The sequence below is a fragment of the Cetorhinus maximus genome, chromosome 17 (genome assembly GCF_964194155.1).
Source record: "Cetorhinus maximus chromosome 17, sCetMax3.hap1.1, whole genome shotgun sequence".
In the NCBI taxonomy this organism is placed as follows: Eukaryota; Metazoa; Chordata; class Chondrichthyes; order Lamniformes; family Cetorhinidae; genus Cetorhinus; species Cetorhinus maximus.
This window is the reverse complement of record NC_135895.1, coordinates 83,996,599-84,019,706: the sequence shown is the minus strand read 5'-3', so window position 1 is coordinate 84,019,706 and position 23,108 is coordinate 83,996,599. Positions and strand designations below refer to the sequence as shown.

The window sequence follows — 23,108 nt, the reverse complement described above, 5'->3', positions numbered from 1 at the left end:
GAAAGATAGAAGGGTCAATTAAAAAAAAAAGCTGAGCCTTTTACTAAGCTGTTTGGTCCTTGAAACGACACTTCCAAGAGTCCACTGACATCATTTTATATGTTCCTAGATAACCGCAGCGCTGCCACTTGTATAATAAAGATCTTCGCACGCTGTCCCAATTTCAACTGAGTTCTTTTCCTGTAACGCTGAGTTATTTTGCATTCCCTATACTCTTATGACCTGTCTGCATGGGATTGCCAAGGTAGTGCTATTGTTGAAATAAAAAGAGAAAATGCTCACTGAAACTGCAACTGGAACACTCACAAGTCTGGCAACATCTGTGGAGGGAGAACCCTGCTCAGTGTTCCAAACATCTTCTGTTTTTATTTAAGATTTCCAGCATCCACAGTATTTTGCTTTCATATTAGTGCTGTTGTTGATGTGGTTTTGTAATGGGCGCCTGCTGGGAACAAATTCAAGATGGACTGAATAAAGGGGAGGTTTGAAATCTTAAAAATGCTAAGTACTGCAACTTTACAGTGCAAAATTGCATTTTTAGATCAACACTAACAGAGAAATAGAAATAACACCCGTCAACAAGGCGCCTGGACAGACATGTTTATGTAAATTCAACATATTTAGGGTCGTAAGTTCAAATTTCACCACAATAAGGATAGGTCCTTGAGTTACTTCCAAAGGGCACTCATCGCATAACTTCTGTACTTTGAAGATTCTGGAGCAATAATAATCATTTGGAGTTCAGCCACTCCCCCGGTCTCTCCCCAGGAGGTGTGCCAGCTCCAGACTGGAGGACAGCTGCTCTCACACTGCCACTCTAAGATAGGCAGTGGCCAAATGAAGAGAATGGCCATATGGGAGAGATCTGCTCCAATCCCTCCCACAGCCAAGGAACTACATGAAATCTGCAAGCACTCTGCGATTGCATAATGGCATTCCTGTGGCTTACCTCGGGGCATATTTGAATTCATTTATTCAGTAGCAGCTTTCAAGGACAATGCTAGGTAATAAATATTATATAAGATTAGATAGGAAAAACGGCACAAAAACAGGCCATTCATCCCAACCTGTCCATGCTGGCGTTAATGCTCCACTCGAGCCTCCTCTCATCTCTTCTCATCTAAATCTACCATCATAACCCTCTACTCCCTTCTAACACATATTCATGTATGGCTTCCTCTTAATGCATCTATACTATTTGTTTCAACCACTTTGGTAGTGAGTTCTACATTCTCACCATTGCTGAGAAAAGAGACATGCTATCTAAGCTTTTCACCTGTATTTAGGCTGCAAGTCCTGACAACTGACAGATTGTATCAAACAGCATGTCCCTTCGACTGTTCGCAACTGGGGAAGTACTGACTGTACCCATCCAGCCCGTGTTTGCAAAACTCAAAATATAGTGTCTAACATTAGATGTGACTCCACGATTGGACAATACTTGCTAAACAACCCTGATTGTGCTAAGAATTACACTCAAAGCCAACTTGAGATTGTAGGTCTAGCTTGCAGTGTGGCTTACTTACGCAGCTAGAAGCCACATATATTCACACAGGCCCTGTCCTTTGCACACAGAAGGAGAGTGTGCACACTTTTCACCTTTTTCATCTAAACAAAAACTTAAGGAATAGTCATTCCCTGGTTCATTCCCCAGGGCAATGCCTTGACCAATCAGAGTTGGCCTGCCCAGTTTGAATTTGAACAAAGCTGGGCAGCTAAATACTCCATTCTGCATTCGCCATGGCAATGCCTCCACCAATCAGAGTCCACTTGCCAACCAATCAGCACTCTCTACTCATGCAGTATAAATTGTTGTTCCACCATTACAGTTTGGTAACTTCTTGCGAGCTATCCTGATGAGTACAAGAGGAAAAACTTCGATAGCGTGTCTCTTTTTTTCAGCAGTACTCAAGTTCTGTACTACTAAACAACTATTCTCATCATTCTTTAGGTGAAGAAGTTTCTTTTGAATTCCCCATTGGATTTCTTGGTGACTATCTCATTTTGACAGCCCCTAGTTATGCTCTTCCCCACAATAGGAAGCATTCTCTCTGTATCAACTCTATCAAAACCTTTCATAATTTAAGATTTCTATTAGGCCACCCTTCAGTCTTCTTCTTTCAAGAGAGAAGAGAGCCAGCCTGTTTTATAGATGATTCTCTATCCATTACTCAGGAATTCACATCTTACATTGGCTGCTCAGTCTCATGCTTTGTGTTTGGACTAAGTGATCTTCCTGATAAGCAACTTCGAACTTCGAACAGTGCCCATCACATAAGGATTTCTTTATACTTAACACACTGTGGAGGAATGACACGCCTTGCCCCACACCCTGGGCTATCCACCAGCTGCGGAGTTGATGGTCTGTTACAGCCGATGCTGTGGAATTCACTGCCAGCCGGACAGGTTGCACAGAATCAGTAGCCATGACTATTCAAGAATCATTACAAGTAGGAATTCTCTAATATCAGTGCAATGCTAAGCACTAGTTTATGCAGTTGGTGCTGTTCAGACAACAGTAACTGCAAAAACTCTATCTGTTCCCCTTAATATTTTGGGAACTTTGATCAAATCACTCCTTAGCCTTCTAAATTCCACTCTAGTTTGTGTTTTCTCTCCTCACAGCTTCAAGTCCAGGTATCATTTTGATAGCTGACACCCTTCAAAAGCCAATAGATCCTTCCTAAGATGTGACACCCAGAACAGTCCACAGTACTCCAGGTGTGGTCTAACCAGGACGTTGTTTAACTGAAGAATAACTTCTATGCCCATGTATTCTAATCCTCTGGATGTAAAGGCAGCATTACATTAATCTTTTTGATTATCTTTTGCACCTGGTCATGACATTTTAATCCTCTTTGGACATGAACCCCCAAGTCTCTTTAGACCTCCATTGTTTTTCACCATTTATAAAGTACTCTTATCCTTTTTATGTGTAAATTAGATGGCTCACATTTTGCACAAGAAAACCCATTTACCACAGTTTTGCCCATTCTCTTAATCTATCAATATTTCTTTGTAATTTTCTACTGCTATCAACTGCTTATGTTGCCAATTTTTGTGCCATCTGCAAACTTGAATATGTGGCTTTCTATCCCCTCATCTAAGTCATGAATAAGTATGGTGAATAATTGAGACCCACCATAGATCCTGACAGAACACAACTGGTCACACCCTGCCAGAATACTTGTCTATTATGCATACACCCTGTCTTCTGCCACTCAGACTAACAAAGTCAATAATTTTCCCCAATTTCATGTGCTTTAACTTTAGCTAAAAGACTCCTGTGAGGGACCTTATTAAAAGCTTTCTATAAATCCATAGAAATAACATTCACAGACATTCGTCTGTCCACTACTTCAGCCACCTCTTCAAAAAATCCAATCAGTCTGTTAGCCAAGATCTACCCTTTAGAAATTCATGTTGGTTGTCTGATCAGGTGAAAATTTTCAAACTATTTATAATAAATAAGCATGGATCTAGCAGTTCATGACTGAGTGCAGTTTGAAACAGAGTATGAACTTGGAAATTTGGCAAGTGAGGGAACTTTAAGGTTAATCTCTTTCTGAAATCTAGTCGAGTTTGAATTTAGCATTTAACAACTATTTACTGTTAAAGTTGTGTCTTTCAGGCTTAGCCAGGGATAAACAAGCTCCCTGCTAGTGAGGCAGCTACAGTTAATTAATTAGGTAGCTGGTTCAAACCAGTTGTTCTATAGTTAGACAAATATTTGATTGACAAGGGAGTCAAGGGTTATGGCAGGTTAGCAGGAAAGTGGAGTTAAGGTCACAATCAGATCAGCCATGATCTTATTGAAAGGCAGAGCAGACTTGAGGAGCCAAATGGCCTAATCCTGCTCCTTTTTTTTTAAGTTTCTTATGTGACCGCCCATTAATTTCTTCTTCATTCACGCGCCCACAGGCATGCTTGTGCTGATCAACAGACATCACAGGCTTTTTATTAGGACCGGTGTGACCGATGTGGTCTTTCACAGAGCCCCATTCCTGAGAGGTAGTTTCAATAATATTAATCCAGTGGCTACTTTTATTAATTGATGTCCCTATGGGTATCTTCACAAGTGAATGCATATGAGATTGTTACAATCCCCAGCTGAGATTACCCCTGAACAAGACTGATCCCAGGATAGAACCTAGCCTGATAGATCCTAGCTTTTATTTGTTTGTTTAAATACATGGAGAGTAGCTACTGAACAAAGTCACAGGAGGCAGCTGATGAATGTTTTACAAAAGAATACAATATTTATTCAACAAGAATAGATGAACCAAATCACAATACTCCTTCACCCACACTATACCTTTAAAGTTATGTACAGATTTGTAAGGATAGCACAAGTCACAAAAGCTATCTTATACTTTAATGTACACAGTAAGTACCCTGTCCATGTAAATCTATGGCACCCGGTGGTCAGACAGACCACACTGACCTCAAGTGACTGATGCCACCTCAACCGGATGCTACCGATCTCTCCTCAACTCCCCCAGATGCTTGTCACACAGTGAGCCAACCAGTCTCACTGAATTCCATCCTTCACATGAAGGTTTTCCAAACTCCACTCTCCAAGACCTCACCTTGGAACCTTCTCCCAAACTGACACTTTCTGCCCCTCACTCTTTACTTCACTTAACAGGACCTTTTCCCAGGTTCCTGTCCTTCCTTTGACTACAAGGTCTTCTTTGGATTTTCCTCTCTTCCACTCTCCTGAATTTTTGGGGGTTTTCTTCACTTGGGACCTACTTGTTCTTTTGGGAAATCTGCAGTTCCCTCTCCCAGTGTCCAGTCTCTCTGGGGTCCTGGCTTCTACTGAACTTAAAACTGTTGTTTCTTTAGTCTGTATATATGTCTGTGGGAGGAACCTGCCTATCTGTTCCCCTGTTGCTAGGCAACATCACTATTCTTTTACTCTTGTGCGTTTACTTTTACTTTATAGGAGTCATAAACTTCTCATTATAAATGCAAGCAGCCTTTTAAAGTGAAACTAAAACTCCATTTGACCTTTCTTAACACACAGCTACAGAAATACAAAATCAAACTTAAACTTTAAAGCTAAAACTCATTCCTAACAACCACAAATACAAATATAACTTACTTAAACCGTTTATATTTCCTAACAGGATAAAAGCATTGTTCAAACAGGGTGTTCCTTGGATCGGGGGTTGGACCTTCACCTGAGGAGGAGTCCTTGTAGGCTATTTTAATTCATACACTCAAACAGTTTGTAAATGCAAGAGGGTGCTCCACTGGACCTTGTGCAATCTGCCCACATCAACTAAGCCATACCCAGTAACTGAATAATGTCTGCTTTGGTTTTTACTTGGTTTTTAACTTTATCAAACATTGTTATAAATGGGTTTCCCTGCATCCCATTTAAAAATAAATGGCGTCGTTCTGTATCCATTTTTGTGTTGCTAGAGTCTCCCTGTAACCCATTTTGATGTATGTGCAGTTTCCATATATCCCAGCTCACTATAAATGGAGTATTATTATACTAGACACTTTTGCTAACATACTAGCATTTGCAGAGATGTACCGGTAACAGGCAAGATATGAGAATCCATGAGATCTGATAGAACATGTCTCAATTTATTTTCATTCTATTCAAAAGCCTAGATTAAGTCAATTCCAAGTGCAGAATATGGTGAAGTAGATCTCTAACAGTCACAAATGGTCGCCAACAGCTATTAGCTTAAGACGGAGACTGGTCAGTGTTGAATATCTGGAGCAAATGCCAGATACTAGATGTTGAAGTGGCCATACAGTAACAATAAAAATGACCAAAAAGGATGCACTTGGAGAAAATCAAAGAACAGGTGGAGAAAGATGGCAAGAATACATTAACACGATTTAACCTCAAGAAATGCAACTGATTGACACATAAAACAAGATTGAATGCACTGAGATGTGTAAGTAGGCCAAGCTGCAGTCATTTGGTAAATTGGTGATAAGAAAAGTGGAATTTTTTATCAGTTTTTAACTATATTACTGGATGAAAGGTCGATTAAGTGGAAAGATTAGCTCTCTTTTAACGTTCTATACCAGCAATCTGGGATGCTATTAGAATTGAATGCTAAGTAAACTTTTCTTCTGACAGCAAGTTTTTTTTTGTTAAATAACTACAGTTATCCCTCGTTAGTGTGCCTAATGTGCCAAAAACAGCACGCTAAAGTAATTTCCCCCTAAGGAAAGATATAAAAGGGTGAGTCACATTCCCGACCTGTAATTTGTAGATTAATAACCTATTTTTAAGTAGCAATCAACCAGAGACTGCCCGCCCCGGTCATCGTCTTCCTGCCTGCTCATTGTAACCATACAGGACACAGCAAGCACTACCTGAATAAAAACCCAAGCCAGGAGTTCATCGTAAATGCGTCTTTTAAATGGAAAACTGGCTAAACCAGCCAAACAAGCATTGGGTTTGTGCTCTGCAATTACTCCCAAAGACCAGCACCTGGATAATAATTGCTACAAGATAATATGAAACCAAAATATGTTGTGCATTCAGAGCTGCCTTGACCCTTGTGCAATGTGTCTGCAGCCTCCCTGCCTCTTCCAGATGAAGCAGCTGTAGGCTTACATTGGCAGTATATCCCGAAGCGGTCACTGCTGCTGCTGGAAAAATCTAGAAACAATTCCAGCTTCGACTGTAAAAACAAAACAGCATCTTCATTTCCAGAAAAAAAAACTCCTTCACTGCAAATTGGAAACTGCGTGAACTGGGACTAGACTCTCTGGAATAATGAGAAGCAACCTCATTGGAACATACAAGATGCTGGAGGGGCCTGACAGGGTAGATACTGAGAGATTGTTGGGGAATCTAGAACATGGGCACACAGGATAAGAGGTCGATCATTTAGGCCTGAAATAAAGAGAAATCTCTCCACTCAGAGGGTCATGAATCTTTGGAATTCTCTACCCCAGAGGGTTGTGGATGCTTCATCACTGAATATTTTCAAGGCTGGGATATACAGATTTTTGGTCTTTCGAGGAATCAAATGATTTGGAAATGGGCAATTCAGGCTGAAGATGAGGCATAATCATAGTTGAGTGGGCTCAAGGAGCTATGTGGCTTACTCCTGCTCCTATTTCTAATATTCTTACATTCATAGAGAAAGATCTGTAATCTAGAGGAATTGAGAAGGGACATGGAAAGAAATCTGCGATCCAAGGAATGACATGAATCAGAATTAATTGGGAATGGAGTGAGATTGCTCATATAGATATTGACCCACAGAAGATCAATTTGGATATGAACAAGAGATCTGTTACCAATTGCATGATACAGTGGGATGAACTGGGGTATGGAGAAGAAAACTGTAACTTGGGGTCAACACAGGTGAGGATTAACTGGAACAGGGAAATCGATCTGTAATCCACGATTTGATACAGAGGAAGATTAACTGGATGGGACACAGAGATAGGTCAATAATCCAGAGATTGACATGGTTGAAGATTATCATGGAAAATGGTTGAAAGATCACAATCCCAAAGACTGACATAGAGGCGGATTAACAAGGACCTCAGAGACATCTGTAATCTAGGGATTAGCACAATGGAATTAACTGGGACATAGAGAGGGATTTGAAATCTGAGGAGTGGTACAGATGAGGATTAACTAGCATGCAAAGGAACATCTTCTCTGCTTCAATGGATGGGCTGACACAGAGAGAACCATTAAGAAATGGAGAGAGATCTGTAATCCAGAGACTGACGCAGTAGAAGTTTATCATGGAAAATGTTGAAGACGTTTGAACTCCAGGAACTCCAGGATTTATTAGGCTATGCAGAGAGATCTGTACAGAATGGACTGACAGGGAAAGCTTAATTGGGACTTGAGAAAAGCCCCCATATAACTTAGAGAGGATTAAAACCCTGGCCCAGAGAGATTGCATCCACGCCCATTGAAAGAGGTTCTGGAAGCGATATCAGAGGGACTATTACATATATATAAAAATTCATTAGACAAGAGAATAGTGCCAGACAGTTTCTATATTTGAAAAGGGAGAAAGAATAAGTGCAAGGGACTATAGATAAATTATCTTAATGTTGATAGTAAGAAAGATAATGGAATTCTAACCCTGAGATGTCATAAAAATTCATCTAGACATTGAAAATATAATAAAGAATAGTCAACATAGATTTCAAAAGGGAAGGTCATTACTAAACCTCATTGAATTCTTTGAAGAATTAACAAAAAGCATAGACAAGGATAATGCAGTAGACATAACATATTTGGATTTTCAAAAGGCCTTCATTAAGGTACCACATAGACTCATGGCTAAGGTCAGAACATGTAGAGTCAGGGGACGCATAACAGAATGGAAGGCTAGCTGGCTTCAAAACAGAAGTTAAAGATATTTCCTCAGACTGGCAAAAGGTCTTCCACACGGATAAATGCTGGAACCATTGCTGTTAATGGGGTAGAGGCAAAGTGGGATCTGGAGCTTATAGATATATAAAACACTAAAAGAAACAAAGAAGGTTAATGAGACCAATCAAAGCACTGGTGTTCATTTCTAGAAGGAGGGAATTGAAAAGCAGAGAAGTTACATTAACCTGATGGAAGAACTTTGGTTAAAAGTAGACTAGGAATGCTATGGACGATCTTGGTCTCTATATTATAAAAAGGAGAATGTGCAAAGATGATTTACTGGTGATACCAAAAATACTGGGTTATACCCATCAGTAATGGGTGAAACTGGCTGGAACTCTTTCCTCTAGGAAAGGGAAGCCTGAATGGATACCTGATAAAGATTTGTAAGATTATGCAAGGGATTGATCGGGGAGGCTATACTGGTATTTTGGCCTGGTTAACCTTCTCCAATGCTTTTGTCATTTAGTGCATCTATAATCCCAGATCCCTCTTTTCCTCTACCCTATTTAGATACTTGATTTTTACCCAGGGGTTAGAATAGGGTAGGCTTCATGGGTCTCTTGCCCAGAGACTCAGCATGGAAGGTGGGGGAGGATGTATCTCTGACTGATCTGTGGGCAAAACTGTGGCAGGTGGAACTCAATGAGAGGAAGTGTGAGGTTATCCACTTGGTAATCTGAGAAAGGCAAGTCGGAATATGTTTTAATGGTGAGAGTCTAGGAGTTGTGGAAGAGCAGAGAGATTTTGGATGTCCACATACAAAAGTCAATAAAAGCTAGTGGGCACACACAAACAAAAATCAAGATAACAAGTGGAATGTTGGCCTTTTCCTCTGAAGGGAAGGAGGAAGTTTTGCTTCCGTTGTATAAAGCACGGTTCTGACTCCATTCATTGCATACAGTTTTGGGCACGGCACATCAGAGGAGATCCATAATCCTTGGAGTAGTAGCAGTGCAGGTTCACCAGAGTGATACTGAGGCTTAAAGGGGTAAATTAGGAGAACCTGGTCTGTATTCCACTCAGCTTGGAAGACTGACAGGTGATCTCATAGGGATGCTTAAAATGCTAAAAGAATTCCCTCGGATTAGATTCAGAGGAATTATTTCTTCTAATGGAGAGGATGTAGAACAAGGGGTCAAAACCTTAAAATTAGAGGTATTTAATTCAAATGTGGTATTGAGGTATACTTTCTCACAGAAAGATTAATGGAAATCTGAAATCTTCTATCCTGTGGATGTTGGGTCAATAGAATTTTTTCAAAACCGGGATCAATAGATTATTATTTCATGTTTTATTTCGTGGTTACTCTATCAAGGGAAAAGGACCAAAGGCAGATAAACAGAGCTGAGGTTCAGGTCAACCCTGATCTGTTGGTTCAAGGGGTTCAAAGGCTATCTTTCTTACTCCTGGTTCCTATGTGCCTTGGTGTCCACATAATAACACAGAATGATTAAAGCCAAAGGACTTTCAGACCTAAACAGGGACTCTCAACATAGGAAGCAATTCGTGCAGTAAATCTTACAGATTTACTCTGGCAGTAAACCATTGTAAAGGCCAGCCAGCATTTTCATGATCGTTTATTTTTCTTATTTGCTGCTCACTTGAATCCTCAGTGTCCCCCTAAACTCTCAATGTCCCCCAAACTCTCAGTGTTCCCCCAAACTCTCAGTGTCCACCCAAACTCTCAGTGTCCACCCAAACTCTCAGTGTCCCACAAAACTCTCAGTGTCCCCCCAAACTCTCAGTGTCCCTTCAAACTCTGTGTTCCCCAAACTCTCAGAGTCCCACCCAAACTCAGTGTCCCCCCAAACTCTCAGTGTCCCCCCAAACTCTCAGTGTCCCCCCAAACTCTGTGTCCCACCAAACTCCCAGTGTCCCCCCAAACTCTCAGATTCCCTCCAAACTCTCAGTGTCCCCCCAAACTCTCAGTGTCCCCCCAAACTCTCAGTGTCCCCCCAAACTCTCAGAGTCCCCCCAAACTCTCAGTGTCCCCCCAAACTCTCAGTGTTCCCTACAAACTCTCAGTGTCCCCCCAAACTCTCTGTGTCCCCCCAAACTCTCCGTGTCCCCCCAAACTCTCAGTGTCCCCCCAAACTCTGTGTCCCACCAAACTCTCAGTGTCCCCCCAAACTCTCAGTGTCCCCCCAAACTCTCAGGGTGAAATTTTACGGCAGTGGGATTTTACGTTCCTGCCGAAGCCAATGAAGTTTAGAACGTCTGCCGCATTTTACGGCCCCATCCGCGCCGAAAAGGGGCCATAAAAGTCTGCCCTCAGTGACCACCCCAAACTCTCAATGTCCCCCAAACTCTCTGTGTACACCCCAAACTCTCAATGTCCCCCAAACTCTCAGTGTCCACCCCAAACTCTCAATGTCCCCCAAACTCTCTGTGTACACCCCAAACTCTCAATGTCCCCCCCGAACTTTCAGTGTCCCACCAAACTGTGTTCCTCCAAAATCTCAGTGTCCCACCCGAACTCTGTGTTCCCCCCATAACCTCGGAGCCTCATCTCTATCCTCAGTGTTCCACCCGTACTCACAGAGTGCCATCCTTACTCATTGTGTCCCACCCATGCCCTCAGTATTCGAATTTCACTCTCAGAGTCCTATACTTATGCTCAATGTCCCATTCATTCCCTCAGTGTCCAAATCATACCCTCAATGTTTCACCCGTGCCCTCAGTGCCTCACCCGTGCCCTCAGTGCCTCACCTGTGCCCTCAATGCCTCACCTGTTCCCTCAGTGCCTCACTTGTGCCCTCAGTACCTCACCTGTTCCCTCAGTGTCTCACCTGTGCCCTCAGTGCCTCACCTGTTCCCTTAGTGCCTCACCTGTTCCCTCAGTGCCTCACCCGTGCCCTCAGTGCCTCACCTGTGCCCTCAATGCCTCACCTGTTCCCTCAGTGCCTCACTTGTGCCCTCAGTACCTCACCTGTTCCCTCAGTGTCTCACCTGTGCCCTCAGTGCCTCACCTGTTCTCTCAGTGCTTCACCTGTGCCCTCAGTGCCTCACCTATTCCCTCAGTGCTTCACCTGTGCCCTCGTGTCTCACCTGTGCCCTGCTATGACAACATCACCAGAAAGATCAAGTCTGAAATCCCTGAGCAAGAGTCTTTTTGAATATTAATTTGGAAGTTACATACGTTAATTCACAGGGCCCTGCAATTTCACTCTGAAGAGGGAAGCTGCAGGTCGAATGAGTGATTGTAAATTCCTGACTCCAGTTTATTCCTGCTTCTCATTCATATATAATCACATTGCAAGCCACCATCCAACACACTTAGAATTTAATATGATGTTCTGCACAGAGCAATTCGAGGTGAAAGCACTGAAATTGATTTGAAACAGTTTTCTAACACGTCACGGAGTCAGCAGCAATGGACAAAGCAGCCTGTCACATTAATATGCAATTACTTCAACTGCCAATTCAAACATTATTCTCTTCAATTTATTATGTAGCACCATCTGAATGTTTCATCGTGTGTCACAGGTGGCAAACTCCTATCAAACCCTTGACAAGATGTTCATTGTTCATGTGAATGGGTCTGGTGACCTGGGGTGTAATTTTTATTCCTGATTTGCTTTTAATTTCAGGATAAATTTCCTTTGCTTTGCCATGGGTCCTGTAAATCCCGGCAGAGGTAGTCTGCTCCAGACCCTGCTCCCAGTGCCACAATAAATTAGCCAGCGGAAGAGATGGATTTGTCTCAACTTTTCCCCTTTCATTGAGTTGCTGTTACTGTATCCTTTTTCCTCACTAGGATGCAAGCTTTACTCATTACCAGGTTTAATGGATCACCCTTTGGTAGTACAGAACTTAAGTATTGCAAAATCAAAAAGACATGTCAAAGCTTTTCATCTTGCACTCAGCACACTTCGCAAGAATGCCAATACAAGGGGGAAACAACAATTTATACTGCATGTGAAAAGAGTGCTGATTGGTTGGCCAGTGAACTCTGATTGGTAGTGGCGTTGCCATGGAGAATGCACCAATTGAGGGTGACTGACAGTTAACTGCCAAGCATTGTTTGAAACTTAAGCCAAGCATTTTGACCCTGATTAGTCAAGGCATCACCCCAAGGAATGAGTCAGCGAATGGCTGTCACTCATTTTGTTTAGCTGAAGCAGTTGCAATGTGTGTACATGTTCTTTCCGTCTGCAAAAAAAGGGGCCCTGCGTATTAATATATGTAGCTTCCAGTACAGGCAAATACACCACACTGCGAGCCCAACTGACAATCTTTAATTGGTAATAAAAACAGGAAATGCTTGAAAAACTCAGCAGGTCTGACAGCACCTGTGGAGAGAGAAACAGAGTTAATGTTTCAAGTCAGTGTGACCCTTCTTCAGAAGGCTCTGACCCAATCAGCCCGTGCTTGCAAAACTCAAAACACAGTGTCCAGCATTAGATGTGATTCCGCGATTGGACAGCATTTGCTAAATAATCCTCAATGTGCTAAGAATTCTGCTAACAGCCAATTTAAGATTGTCAGTCCCACATTGTGGCGCCTTTGCATGTACTAGAAGCTACATATATTAATACACAGGGCATTGTTCTTTGCAGACAGAAAGAACATGTACACACATTGCAACTGTTTCAGCTAAACAAAATAAGTGACAGCCATTCACTGAACACGTGGCTGAACGGATGGTGTAGGAGGGAGGGTTTCCGATATCTGAATCATTGGGATCTCTTCCGGGGCAGGTGGGACCTGTACAAGAAGGACGGGTTGCATCTAAACTGGAGGGGCACCAATATCCTGGCTGCGAGGTTTGCTAGTGTCACTCGGGAGGGTTTAAACTAGTATGGCAAGGGGGTAGGAACCAGAGCAGCAGGTGAAATAAATGACTGGGAACCAGTGAATATGGCCAGTAGGACTAAGAGGAAGAGCAGGTAGGGAGAAATTACTGAACACAGTGGGACTGGGGATCTGAAATGCATTTGTTTCAATGCGAGAAGTATAACAGGCAAGGCAGATGAGCTTAGAGCTTGGTTTAGAACTTGGGACTATGATGTTATTGCTATTGCAGAGACTTGGTTGAAGGATGGACAGGATTGGCAGATAAACATTCCAGGATTTAGATGTTTCAGGCAGGATAGAGAGGGATGTAGAAGAGGTGGGGGAGTTGCACTGCTGTTTAAGGAGAATATCACAGCTGTACGACAGGAGGACACCTCGGAGGGCTCATGCAGCGAGGCAATATGGGTAGAGCTCCGGGATAGGAAGGGTGCAGTCACAATGTTGGGGGTTTACTATAGGCCTCCCAATTGCTGGTGGGAGATTGAGGAACTGTTACGTAGGCAGATTTTGGAAAGATGTAAAAGCAATAAGGTTGTTGTGGTGGGTGATTTTAACTTTCCCTATATTGACTGGGAATCACTTAGTGCTAGGGGTTTGGATGGTGCAGAATTTGTAAGGTGCATTCAGGAGGGCTTCCTGAGACAAAATGTAGATAGTCCAACTAGGGAAGGGGTATTAGGGAATGAACCCGGCCAGGTGGTCAAAGTTTCAGTAGCGGAGCATTTTGGGAAAAGTGTCCATAAGTTTCAAGATACTGGTGGATAAGGATAACAAGGAGTCCTCGGGTTAAAGTGCTTAATTGGGGGAAGGCTAATTATAACAATATTAGGCAGGAACTGAGGAATCTAGACTGGAGGCGAATGTTTGAGGGCAAATCAACAACTGGCATGTGGGGGGCTTTCAAACGTCAGTTGATAAGAATTCAGGACTGGCATGTTCCTGCTAGGATGAAGGATAAGTATGGCAAGTTTCAGGAACCTTGGATAATGAAGGATATTGTGAGATTAGTCAAAAAGAAAAGGGAAGCATTTGTAAGGGCTAGAAGGCTGGGAATAGATGAAGCCCGTGGAGAATATAAAGAAAGTAGGAAGAAACTTAAGCAAGGAGTCAAGAGGGCTAAAAGGGGTCATGAAAAATCATTGGAACCAGGATTAAGAAAAATCCCAAGGCCTTTTATACATATGTAAAAAGCAAGAGGGTAGCCAGGGAAAGGGTAGGCCCACTCAGGGACAGAGGTGGGTATCTGTGTATGGAGCCAGAAGAAATGGGAGAGATACTAAATGAGTACTTCTCATCAGTATTTACCAAAGAGAAGGATTAGAGGTTGATTTGTCTAGGGAAGAGTGTGTAGATAGCCTGGATCATGTTGAGATCAAAAAAGAGGTGTTAGGTGTCTTGAAGAATATTAAGGTGGATAAGTCCCCAGGGCCAGATGGGATCTACCCCAGAGTACTGAGGGAGGCAAGGGAGGAGATTGCTGGGGCCTTGTCAGAAATCTTTGTATCCTCACTGGCTATGAGTGAGGTCCCAGAGGACTGGAGAATGGCCAATGTTATTCCATTGTTTAAGAAGGGTAGCAGGGATAATCCACGAAATTACAGGCCAGTGAGCCTTACGTCAGTGTTAGGGAAATTATTGGAGAAGATTCCTCGTGACAGGCTCTACTACCATTTGGAAGCAAATGGGCGTACTAGCGAGAGGCAGCATGGTTTTGTGAAGGGGAGGTCGTGTCTCACTAACTTGATCGAGTTTTTCAAGGAAGTGACAAAGATGATCGACGATGGAAGGGCAGTGGATGTTATCTACATGGATTTCAGTAAGGCCTTTGACAAGGTCCCTCATGGCAGACTAGTACAGAAGGTAAAGTCGCACGGGATCAGAGGTGAGCTGGCAAGATGGATACAGAATTGGCTTGGTCATAGAAGACAGAGGGTAGCAGTGGAAGGGTGCTTTTCTGAATGGAGAGCTGTGACTAGTGGTGTTCCGCAGGGATCAGTGCTGGGACCTTTGCTGTTTGTAGTATACGTAAATGATTTGGAGGAAAATGTAACTGGGCTAATTAGTAAGTTTGCAGACGACACTAAGGTTGGAGGAGTTGCAGATAGTGAAGAGGATTGTCAAAGCATACAACGGGATATAGATCGGTTGGAGACTTGGGCGGAGGAGTGGCAGATGGAGTTTAATCCGGACAAATGCAAGGTAATGCATTTTGGAAGGTCTAATACAGGTAGGAATTATACAGTAAATGGCAGAACCCTTAAGTGCATCGACGGGCAGAGGGATCTGGGTGTACAGGTCCACAGGTCACTGAAAGTGGCAACGCAGGTGGATAAGGTAGTCAGGAAGGCATATGGCATGCTTGCCTTCATCGGCAGAGGTAATGAGTATAAAAGCTGGGAAGTCATGCTGCAGCTGTATAGAACCTTGGTTAGGCCACACTTGGAATATTGCGTGCAATTCTGGTCACCACATTACCAGAAGGATATGGAGGCGTTGGAGAGGGTGCAGGGGAGGTTTACCAGGATGCTGCCTGGTCTGGAGGTTATTAGCTATGAGGAGAGGTTAGAGAAACTCAGATTGTTCTAGAGCGACGCAGATTGAGGGGCGACTTGATAGAAGTTTACAAAATTATGAGTGGCATGGACAGGGTAGATAGTCAGAAGCTATTTCCCAGGGTGGAAGAGTCAATTACTAGGGGGCATAGATTTAAGGTGAGAGGAGAAAATTTTAGAGGAGATGTGCGGGACAAGTTTTTTACGCAGAGGGTAGTGAGTGTCTTGGAATTCGCTGCCAGAGGAGGTGGTGGAAGCAGGTACGATAGTAGTGTTTAAGAGGCAGCTTGACAAATACATGAATAGGATGGGAACAGAGGGATATGGACCCCGGAAGTGCAAAATGTTTTAGTTTGACAGGCAATATGATCAGCGCAGGCTTGGAGAGCCAAAGGGCCTGTTCCTGGGCTGTACTTTTCTTTGTTCTTTGTTCTTTGTTCATTCCTCAGGGCAATGCCTTAACCAATCAGGGTCAATCTGCCTGGTTTAAATTTCCAACAATGCTTGGCAGTTAACTGTTTATTCACCATTAATTGATGCAGCCTCGATGGCAACGCCTTTACCATTCAGAGTCCACTCACCAACCAATCATCTTCTCAAACAGTATAAATTGTTGTTTTCCCCTTGTCTTGGTATTCTTGTGAAGTGCTTCAACATGTTTCTTATTTCAGCAATACTCAAGTTTAATGGATCACCAAAACACACTGGCAGCTCATAAATCAATATAAATCATGGGATTATAGCCTCTTCTCTTGTGATATAAATTGTTCTGATTATTTGAAATGTGACATTTGTGCGTCTGTCCTGATAAGTGGAAGATGAAAAGATTCACCACATGTTTTTATTTTCAACAACATGCAAGTGCCGTGAATGATTGCAACATTTACAACTAATCACTCAACTCATTCTGTGCACATTCAGTTTTGTAGCAAATCAAAAAAGTGTTAACAATTTTCTCTTGGGCGCCACAGAAGCCAGTAGAGAGCAGTTCTGCTGTGAGATGGATTCTCTTAGTAGATGTCAAATTCTCATTCTTGCATTCAAAATCCTCTATGGCCTCACCCTTCCTTATGTCCTGGAGCCCCACAACCATCAAAGATCTTAGCACTCCTACAATCCTGCCTTTTGCGCAACCCCAATTTTATCCGCTCCACCATTAGAGACCATACTTTCAGCTGCCTAGGCCCTAAGCTCTGAAACTCCCTCCTTAAATCTCTCTGCCTCTCTATCTCTTTCTTCCTCCTTAAGACGCTCATTAAAACCTATCGCTGTGAGCAAGTTCCTTCACCGTCGCTGGGTCAAAATCCTAGCAGTCCCTTCCTAATGGCACTGTGGGTGTACCTACACCACATGGACTGCAGCGGTTCAAGATGGCAGCTCACCACCGGCTTCTCAAGGGCAATTAGGGTTGGTTTAGCCAGTGACGGCCACACTATTATTATTGAATGAATAAAAAAGAAGCTTTTGATCACCTGTCCTAACATCTTATGTAGTTAATGTCAAATGTTGTTTGATAACACTCTTATGAAGCACCTGGTGATGTTTTAGTACATTAAAGGTGCCATATAAATGCATGTAGTTGTTGTTGAAACGGAACAAAATGTGTGGATCACATTTGATCCAAAATAAGAAAATGAGATTCTGTTATAGAAAAGATTAGGTTAAGGTCCAACGTGGAGTAAAGCGCCTGACTCAAAAAGAACAGGAGAGAGAGTGGGGATCAAGAGGTATAAAATTTGGGTTTTAAACACTGACCAAACTTGGGGTCAACTGAGTGAGGTTCGGAGTCCCACAACTTAGAGGCCTGGGAAAAAAGGTGTAACACTCAGGGGGAGGAATTTTGAGCTCGGCGTGAGGGCACGTGCCCAACCCACTCGAGAGTAAATAGCATGTGAAGATGTTGGGTTAGTGTCCCGACACCATCCTGCACTCACACAATATTTTGGTCGGTGGGCACGGGAGAAAGTCAGAAGCGCACTCGCCAGCAATTAAGAAGCCTATTAAGGCCATTAAAGTTGTAATTAACTCCGATTTCTCATGGTCCATCCAACCTTACAGTTGGCAGAGGGCCAAATCTACCAGGCGGACTTTGCACTTTTCTTGAAACCTCATCCAAGGGTGGGTTGAGGGTTCCGATATTAATTAAACAAAAATTAAAATGCTTGGACAGAATTTCCATCATCTATATGTACAGGTGACTGATTCTGATGTGTGGGCATTTTTTTCCGGGTTTTGGAATCGTTATTTATTGCTTTTAAATTCTTCAGCTCCCTGAGGCAACGCTCAGCCTCCAGGGAGCTTTCATTCTGTGCTCCCCCAGGCCCACGCTTACGTCAGCACCCGCCCTCCTCCCGGCAGCGCTGAGCATTTCAGCATGCCTTTCACGCTAGCTGGGCGTTAATTTGCCAACCAGCGTGAAATCGCGGTGGTGGGGGCCGATCGCAGTCAGTGGTCTGTTCTCTGGCCACTCCCGGGCCCGCTGATTGCGCGAGGCCACCGAACTAAAAATCCTGCCCAGATTTTTTATATATTCACTCAGGGCAAGGCGAGCGTTTATTGCCCATCCCTAATTGCCCTTGAGAAGGTGGTGGTGAGCTGCCATCTTGAACACCTGCAGTCCATGTGGTGTAGGTACACCCACAGTGCTGTGAGGGAGGGAGTTCCAGGATTTTGAACCAGCAACAGTGAAGGAACAGCGATATATTTCCAAGTCAGGATGGTGAGTGACTTGGAGGGGAACTTCCAGGTGGTGATGTTCCCTTCTATCTGCTGCCCTTGTCCTTCTTGATTGTAGAGGTCACAGGTTTGGAAGGTGCAGTCGAAGGAGCCTTGATGAGTTGCTGCAGTGCATCTTCTATACGGTATACACTGCTGCCATTGGGTATTAGAAATGGAAGGAATGAATGTTTAAGGTGGTGAATGGGGTGCTGATCAAGCGGGCTGCTTTATCCTAGATGGTGTCAAGCTTCTTGAGTGTTGTTGGAGCTGCACTCATCCAGGCAAGTGGAGAGTATTCCATCACACTCCTGACTTGTGCCTTGTAGATGGTGGACAGGCTTTAGTGAGTCAGGAGGTGAATTACTGCCTACAGAGTTCCCAGCCTCTGACCTCCTCTTGTAGCCACAGTATTTATATGGCTAGTCCAGTTCAGTTTCTGGTCAATGGTAACCCCCAGTATGTTGATAGTGGAGGATTCAGGGATGGTAATGCCATTGAATGTCAAGAGGAGATGGTTAGATTCTCTCATATTGGAGATGATCATTATCTGGCAGAAATGTTACTTGCCATTTATCAGTGCAAGCCTAAGTGTAGTTTATGTCTTGCTGCATATAAAGAGGGGCAGCTTCAGTATCTGAGGAGTTGCAAATGGTACTGAATATTGTGCAATCATCAGCAAACAAGCCACTTCTATTCTTATAATGGAAGGAAGGTCATTGGTGAAGCAGCTGAAGATGGTCATACCAAGGCCACTACCGTGAGGAACTCCTGCAGTGATGTCCTGGAGCTGAGATGACTGACCTCCAACAACCACAACCATCTTCCTTTATGCTAGGTATGACTCCAACCAGCAAAGAGTTTTCCCCCTGATTCCCATTGACTCCAGTTTTGCTAGGGCTCCTGGTTGCCATACTCAGTCAAATGCTGCCTTGATGTCAAGGGCGGTCGCGCACCCTAATCTCTTAAATTCAGTTCTTTTGACTATGTTTGGATCAAGGCTGTACTAAGGACTGGAGTCTAGTGGTCCAGGCAGAACCCAAACTGAGCATCAGTGAACAGATAATCATTGAGTAAGTGCCCTGTGATAGTTCTCTATGACACCTTCTATCACTTTGCTGATGATTCAGAGTAGACTGATGGGGTCAGTAATTGTGGCAAAACTTAGGCATTGTTATCCATTGTTTCTTGATCGTCTCTCTGTAGTATTCTTATACCATTTAAAAAACATGTTATTTTAGAAAGAGCTCTGCCCCTATTATGGCTGCTGATGCTGCATGCTGGGAGTTTTGCTATGTTGCACTGGCTTTACCTGAAGCAGGTCAGCAAGAAGCCGGTCAAGTTGGTGATCAAGGGCAGATCTTCCTGTGTCTGCACCCAGGCCACCCATTGCACCTCAGGGCAGATCTAGGAAAATCTCTCCTTGTGTCTGAGGAAGAACAGTAACCAAATTGTTAGAAGATGCTGCTCAGCAGGTAATTAATCAACATCAGAATCAGATCGGGGTCACAAAACAAAAGCAAAATGCAGCAGGTGCCGAGAAACCTGAAATAAAAACGGAAAATATGAGAAATACTCAGCAGGTCAGGCAGCATCTGTGGAGAGAATGCTTCAGGTTGATGATGATCCTTCAACTGAACTGAGGAAAGTTAAAAATGTGATAGGTTTTGTAAAAGGGGAGGGGGAGGAAGGAAAAAGGGAAAGTCTGTGATAGGCTGGAGGGCAGGAGAGATGAAATGACAAAAGGTTTTGTGGCACAAAAGCCAAAGGAAGCAGTAGTATGGAGATAGTAAAGAAACAAAAGATGTATCCAGACGAGATGTGAATGGTAGTATATCTGCCATCCGAATAGTGAAAGAAATGAGAAAAAACTGAACCAGCAGAAACAAATATGAAGCCTCCATTGTTTCTCTACACAGATGCTACCTCACCTGCTGAGTTTTTCCAGCATGTTCTGTCTTTGCTTCAGATCGGGTTCACCCATGGTTTAGACAGGCCACACCCCAGGTGACCCCCTGACAGACCTTTCTATGTATGTTAGTGCAGCTGCCTGCTCATAATGCAACCGGGCTTCTTGATCGCAAGGATTGCAAGGTGTATAAAGTTCAAGCAGTTCCATATTTTAGTCAAGTTACAAATTTTACTGAGCTACATGGATGGAAAAGCAAGCCGTGAACCCTAGAAACCTGAACAACCATGTAATTCTACATAGAATGACAAACAGTGGAGATTACTGACAAATCTAACAAGTGTTACGAACAGGAGGGGGATTAATTTAAACAGCCCTGATTTCTTCACTCACTACCCGCCCATTAACAGAAAGCTGTTTCTGATTTCTGATTTCCCTCTTTACAAGTGGTTGCTTATTTTCCCCAACTCTTCAGTTTTGGAGTTATCCAATACTTTATTAACAACCCCACAGCAAGCTCAGGATAAGGTAAACTCAGAGGAGTAGTTTACACATACACACGCAAAATGCGGGAAGGGGTTTCACAACATCTGCCCCTTTTGCATTCACACAATAAAAGAGGGATAAGGGAAAGAAAGGGGCAAAGATCATGATAAAAATAAGAGTTATGGTTTCACGTGAGTCCAGAGTCCAGAATCAAAAGTCCAGTGACATATTCCTTCAGAGATTAGCAAGCTGAACTGTTGCAGGGTGATCTAACTTTCCAGAAGCAAGGACTTCCACAATGGAAGAAGGCACGTAGAGATGAATTAGTCTTGAAGGCACAGATAGAGGTGTTCCAAGGTTCCAGTAGTTCATAGTGTAGATGAGGGCCAGACCATTGACCTGGACAGAATTCTTTCTGCTGCTACATATTGAATGGTTAAATGATAGGCTCAGACAGGCTGCTTTCCTGGAGTCCACTTCTGTTCTGAGGTCTAAAAGGAACTGAAAATAAAACTCAAGAGCTGTATAATTAAAGAAATTCAAACGGCTCAAGTCTTGGTCATGTGACAGGGTGGTTTTGGGTCGAGCTACTCAGCTAACGAGGTGCCTGGTTGAAACCCATTGTGTTTTGGAGTAGGTAATGGTGGGGCCATTAGCACAACATTGGAGATTTGGAGCCACAAATAGCTGTACCTTTGTCCATAGCTGGCTGGTGCAGACTTATTGTCTACGAATCCTTTGTGTTGGCTTGGCTGGAATGTTGATAAAATACAAGTCACATTCTAGGATGATGAGGTAGCCTTTGTCCATTGGAACAGCTTAGGATCTCCCAGGAACCAGCATGTGATCAGCTGCAGCCGTTTTTATTAGCCCAGCAACTGTCCATTTTGAAAAACAGAAAAAATAATTTTATAAAGTAGCCAGACTGAAGTAGATATTTACATATATATACATATATTTCTCCCTGTCTCCTGGACAGGACACAAGACTCTATTGTCTACTATATATATCACCTCTAACGTAGAACAACATCCCTAGGTGCTTCATGGAGACATAATCAAATAATGGACCCCAAGGCAGAGGGCGCAAAGTAGGAAAGATGAACGGAATCTTGGTCGGTAAGATGGATTCGGAGGAGGAGCTGTAGCTGGAGAGGCAGAGGGATTTAGGGTGAGAATTCCAAAATGAATAACCTGGCCAACAGTGGTGGAACCGATTGCAGTCTGGAGAATGGTGGTGACATACGAGAGGCTGGAGTCAGCAGAATATCGAGGGAGATTTGCAGGAATGAAGGAGGTTATAAAGATAAGGAAGGTGAGGCAACGATTGAACACAAGAATTTAAATTTGGGGCGGGATTTTCCGCACCCACCCGCTGCCGGGATCGTCTGGTCCTGCCGCAGGTCAATGGACTCCTGGCTGAGGCGCTGCCTCGACCACGGCGGGTCCCAGCCGCGATGGGGCCGGAAAATCCCAGCCTCGGATTGAGCACTAGGAGCCAACGTAGTTCAGCAAGGAAAGGGGTGGGAGATCTGACATACACCCCATTAGCATTTTCTCCATTGAAAAGATAATTCCTGTATTTTCATAAAATATTTCCGTTGAATTCCTGCAAGGGATGTAATTAGATTCCTTATCATGGGAATGACAGCAAATGTTATTGTTCAGTGGAGAGAAAACTCGTAGCAGGATAAAAGGAAAGCTGTAAAATGTACCTGCGAGGTTTCAGTTCCACAGATGCACCAAACATTTCCCAAGAAGCATTCTTGCCCATTGCGTGACTGAATTTTTAACACGTGTCGGTGGGAATTCCAGTGGGGCTACAGACTAGGCCGGGGATGGGGCTGCAAAATGCGGCAAGCCATCCTAAACTCCATTGACTTTGGCGGGACCCTAAACTCCCGCTGGCGTAAAATTCCGCCCTACGAGTAACTTGAGACAGGAGAGGGTACCTGGGAGGATCAGGAGAACTTGGGCAGAATGCTATGGCCCCTGCCACCGGGGGATACTCTGGTCCGGCCGAAGTCAATGGATTTTTCGACGCCTCACCACATTTTCCAGTCCTGCCCCCGCCACCACAGGGCGATAGAATTCTGTGCATTGGAACCAAAGTTCCCTGGAATCTCCTCAGTTGGGTAGCAACACAAAGGTCCCACTGCAGGTTACATACCACTTGGCCCCATTAGGCACACCGCACAAAAACATTAAATAAATCCCACGTGCATCACAAAAAAATGACATTGGGCGGGTACATTGCAATC

The 23,108-nt window shown here is 43.5% G+C and overlaps 1 protein-coding gene across 1 annotated transcript in view; it reads left to right on the top strand.

Moving 5' to 3' along the window:
* The window catches only part of LOC144692696 (uncharacterized), a 160,807-nt gene extending 141,277 nt beyond the window's left edge, over window positions 1-19,530 (top strand). The window contains 1 exon segment of the mRNA XM_078561787.1: window positions 19,454-19,530. Within this exon segment, the coding sequence (XP_078417913.1) occupies window positions 19,454-19,530 (77 nt within the window).
* The last annotated feature ends 3,578 nt before the right edge of the window (window positions 19,531-23,108 follow it).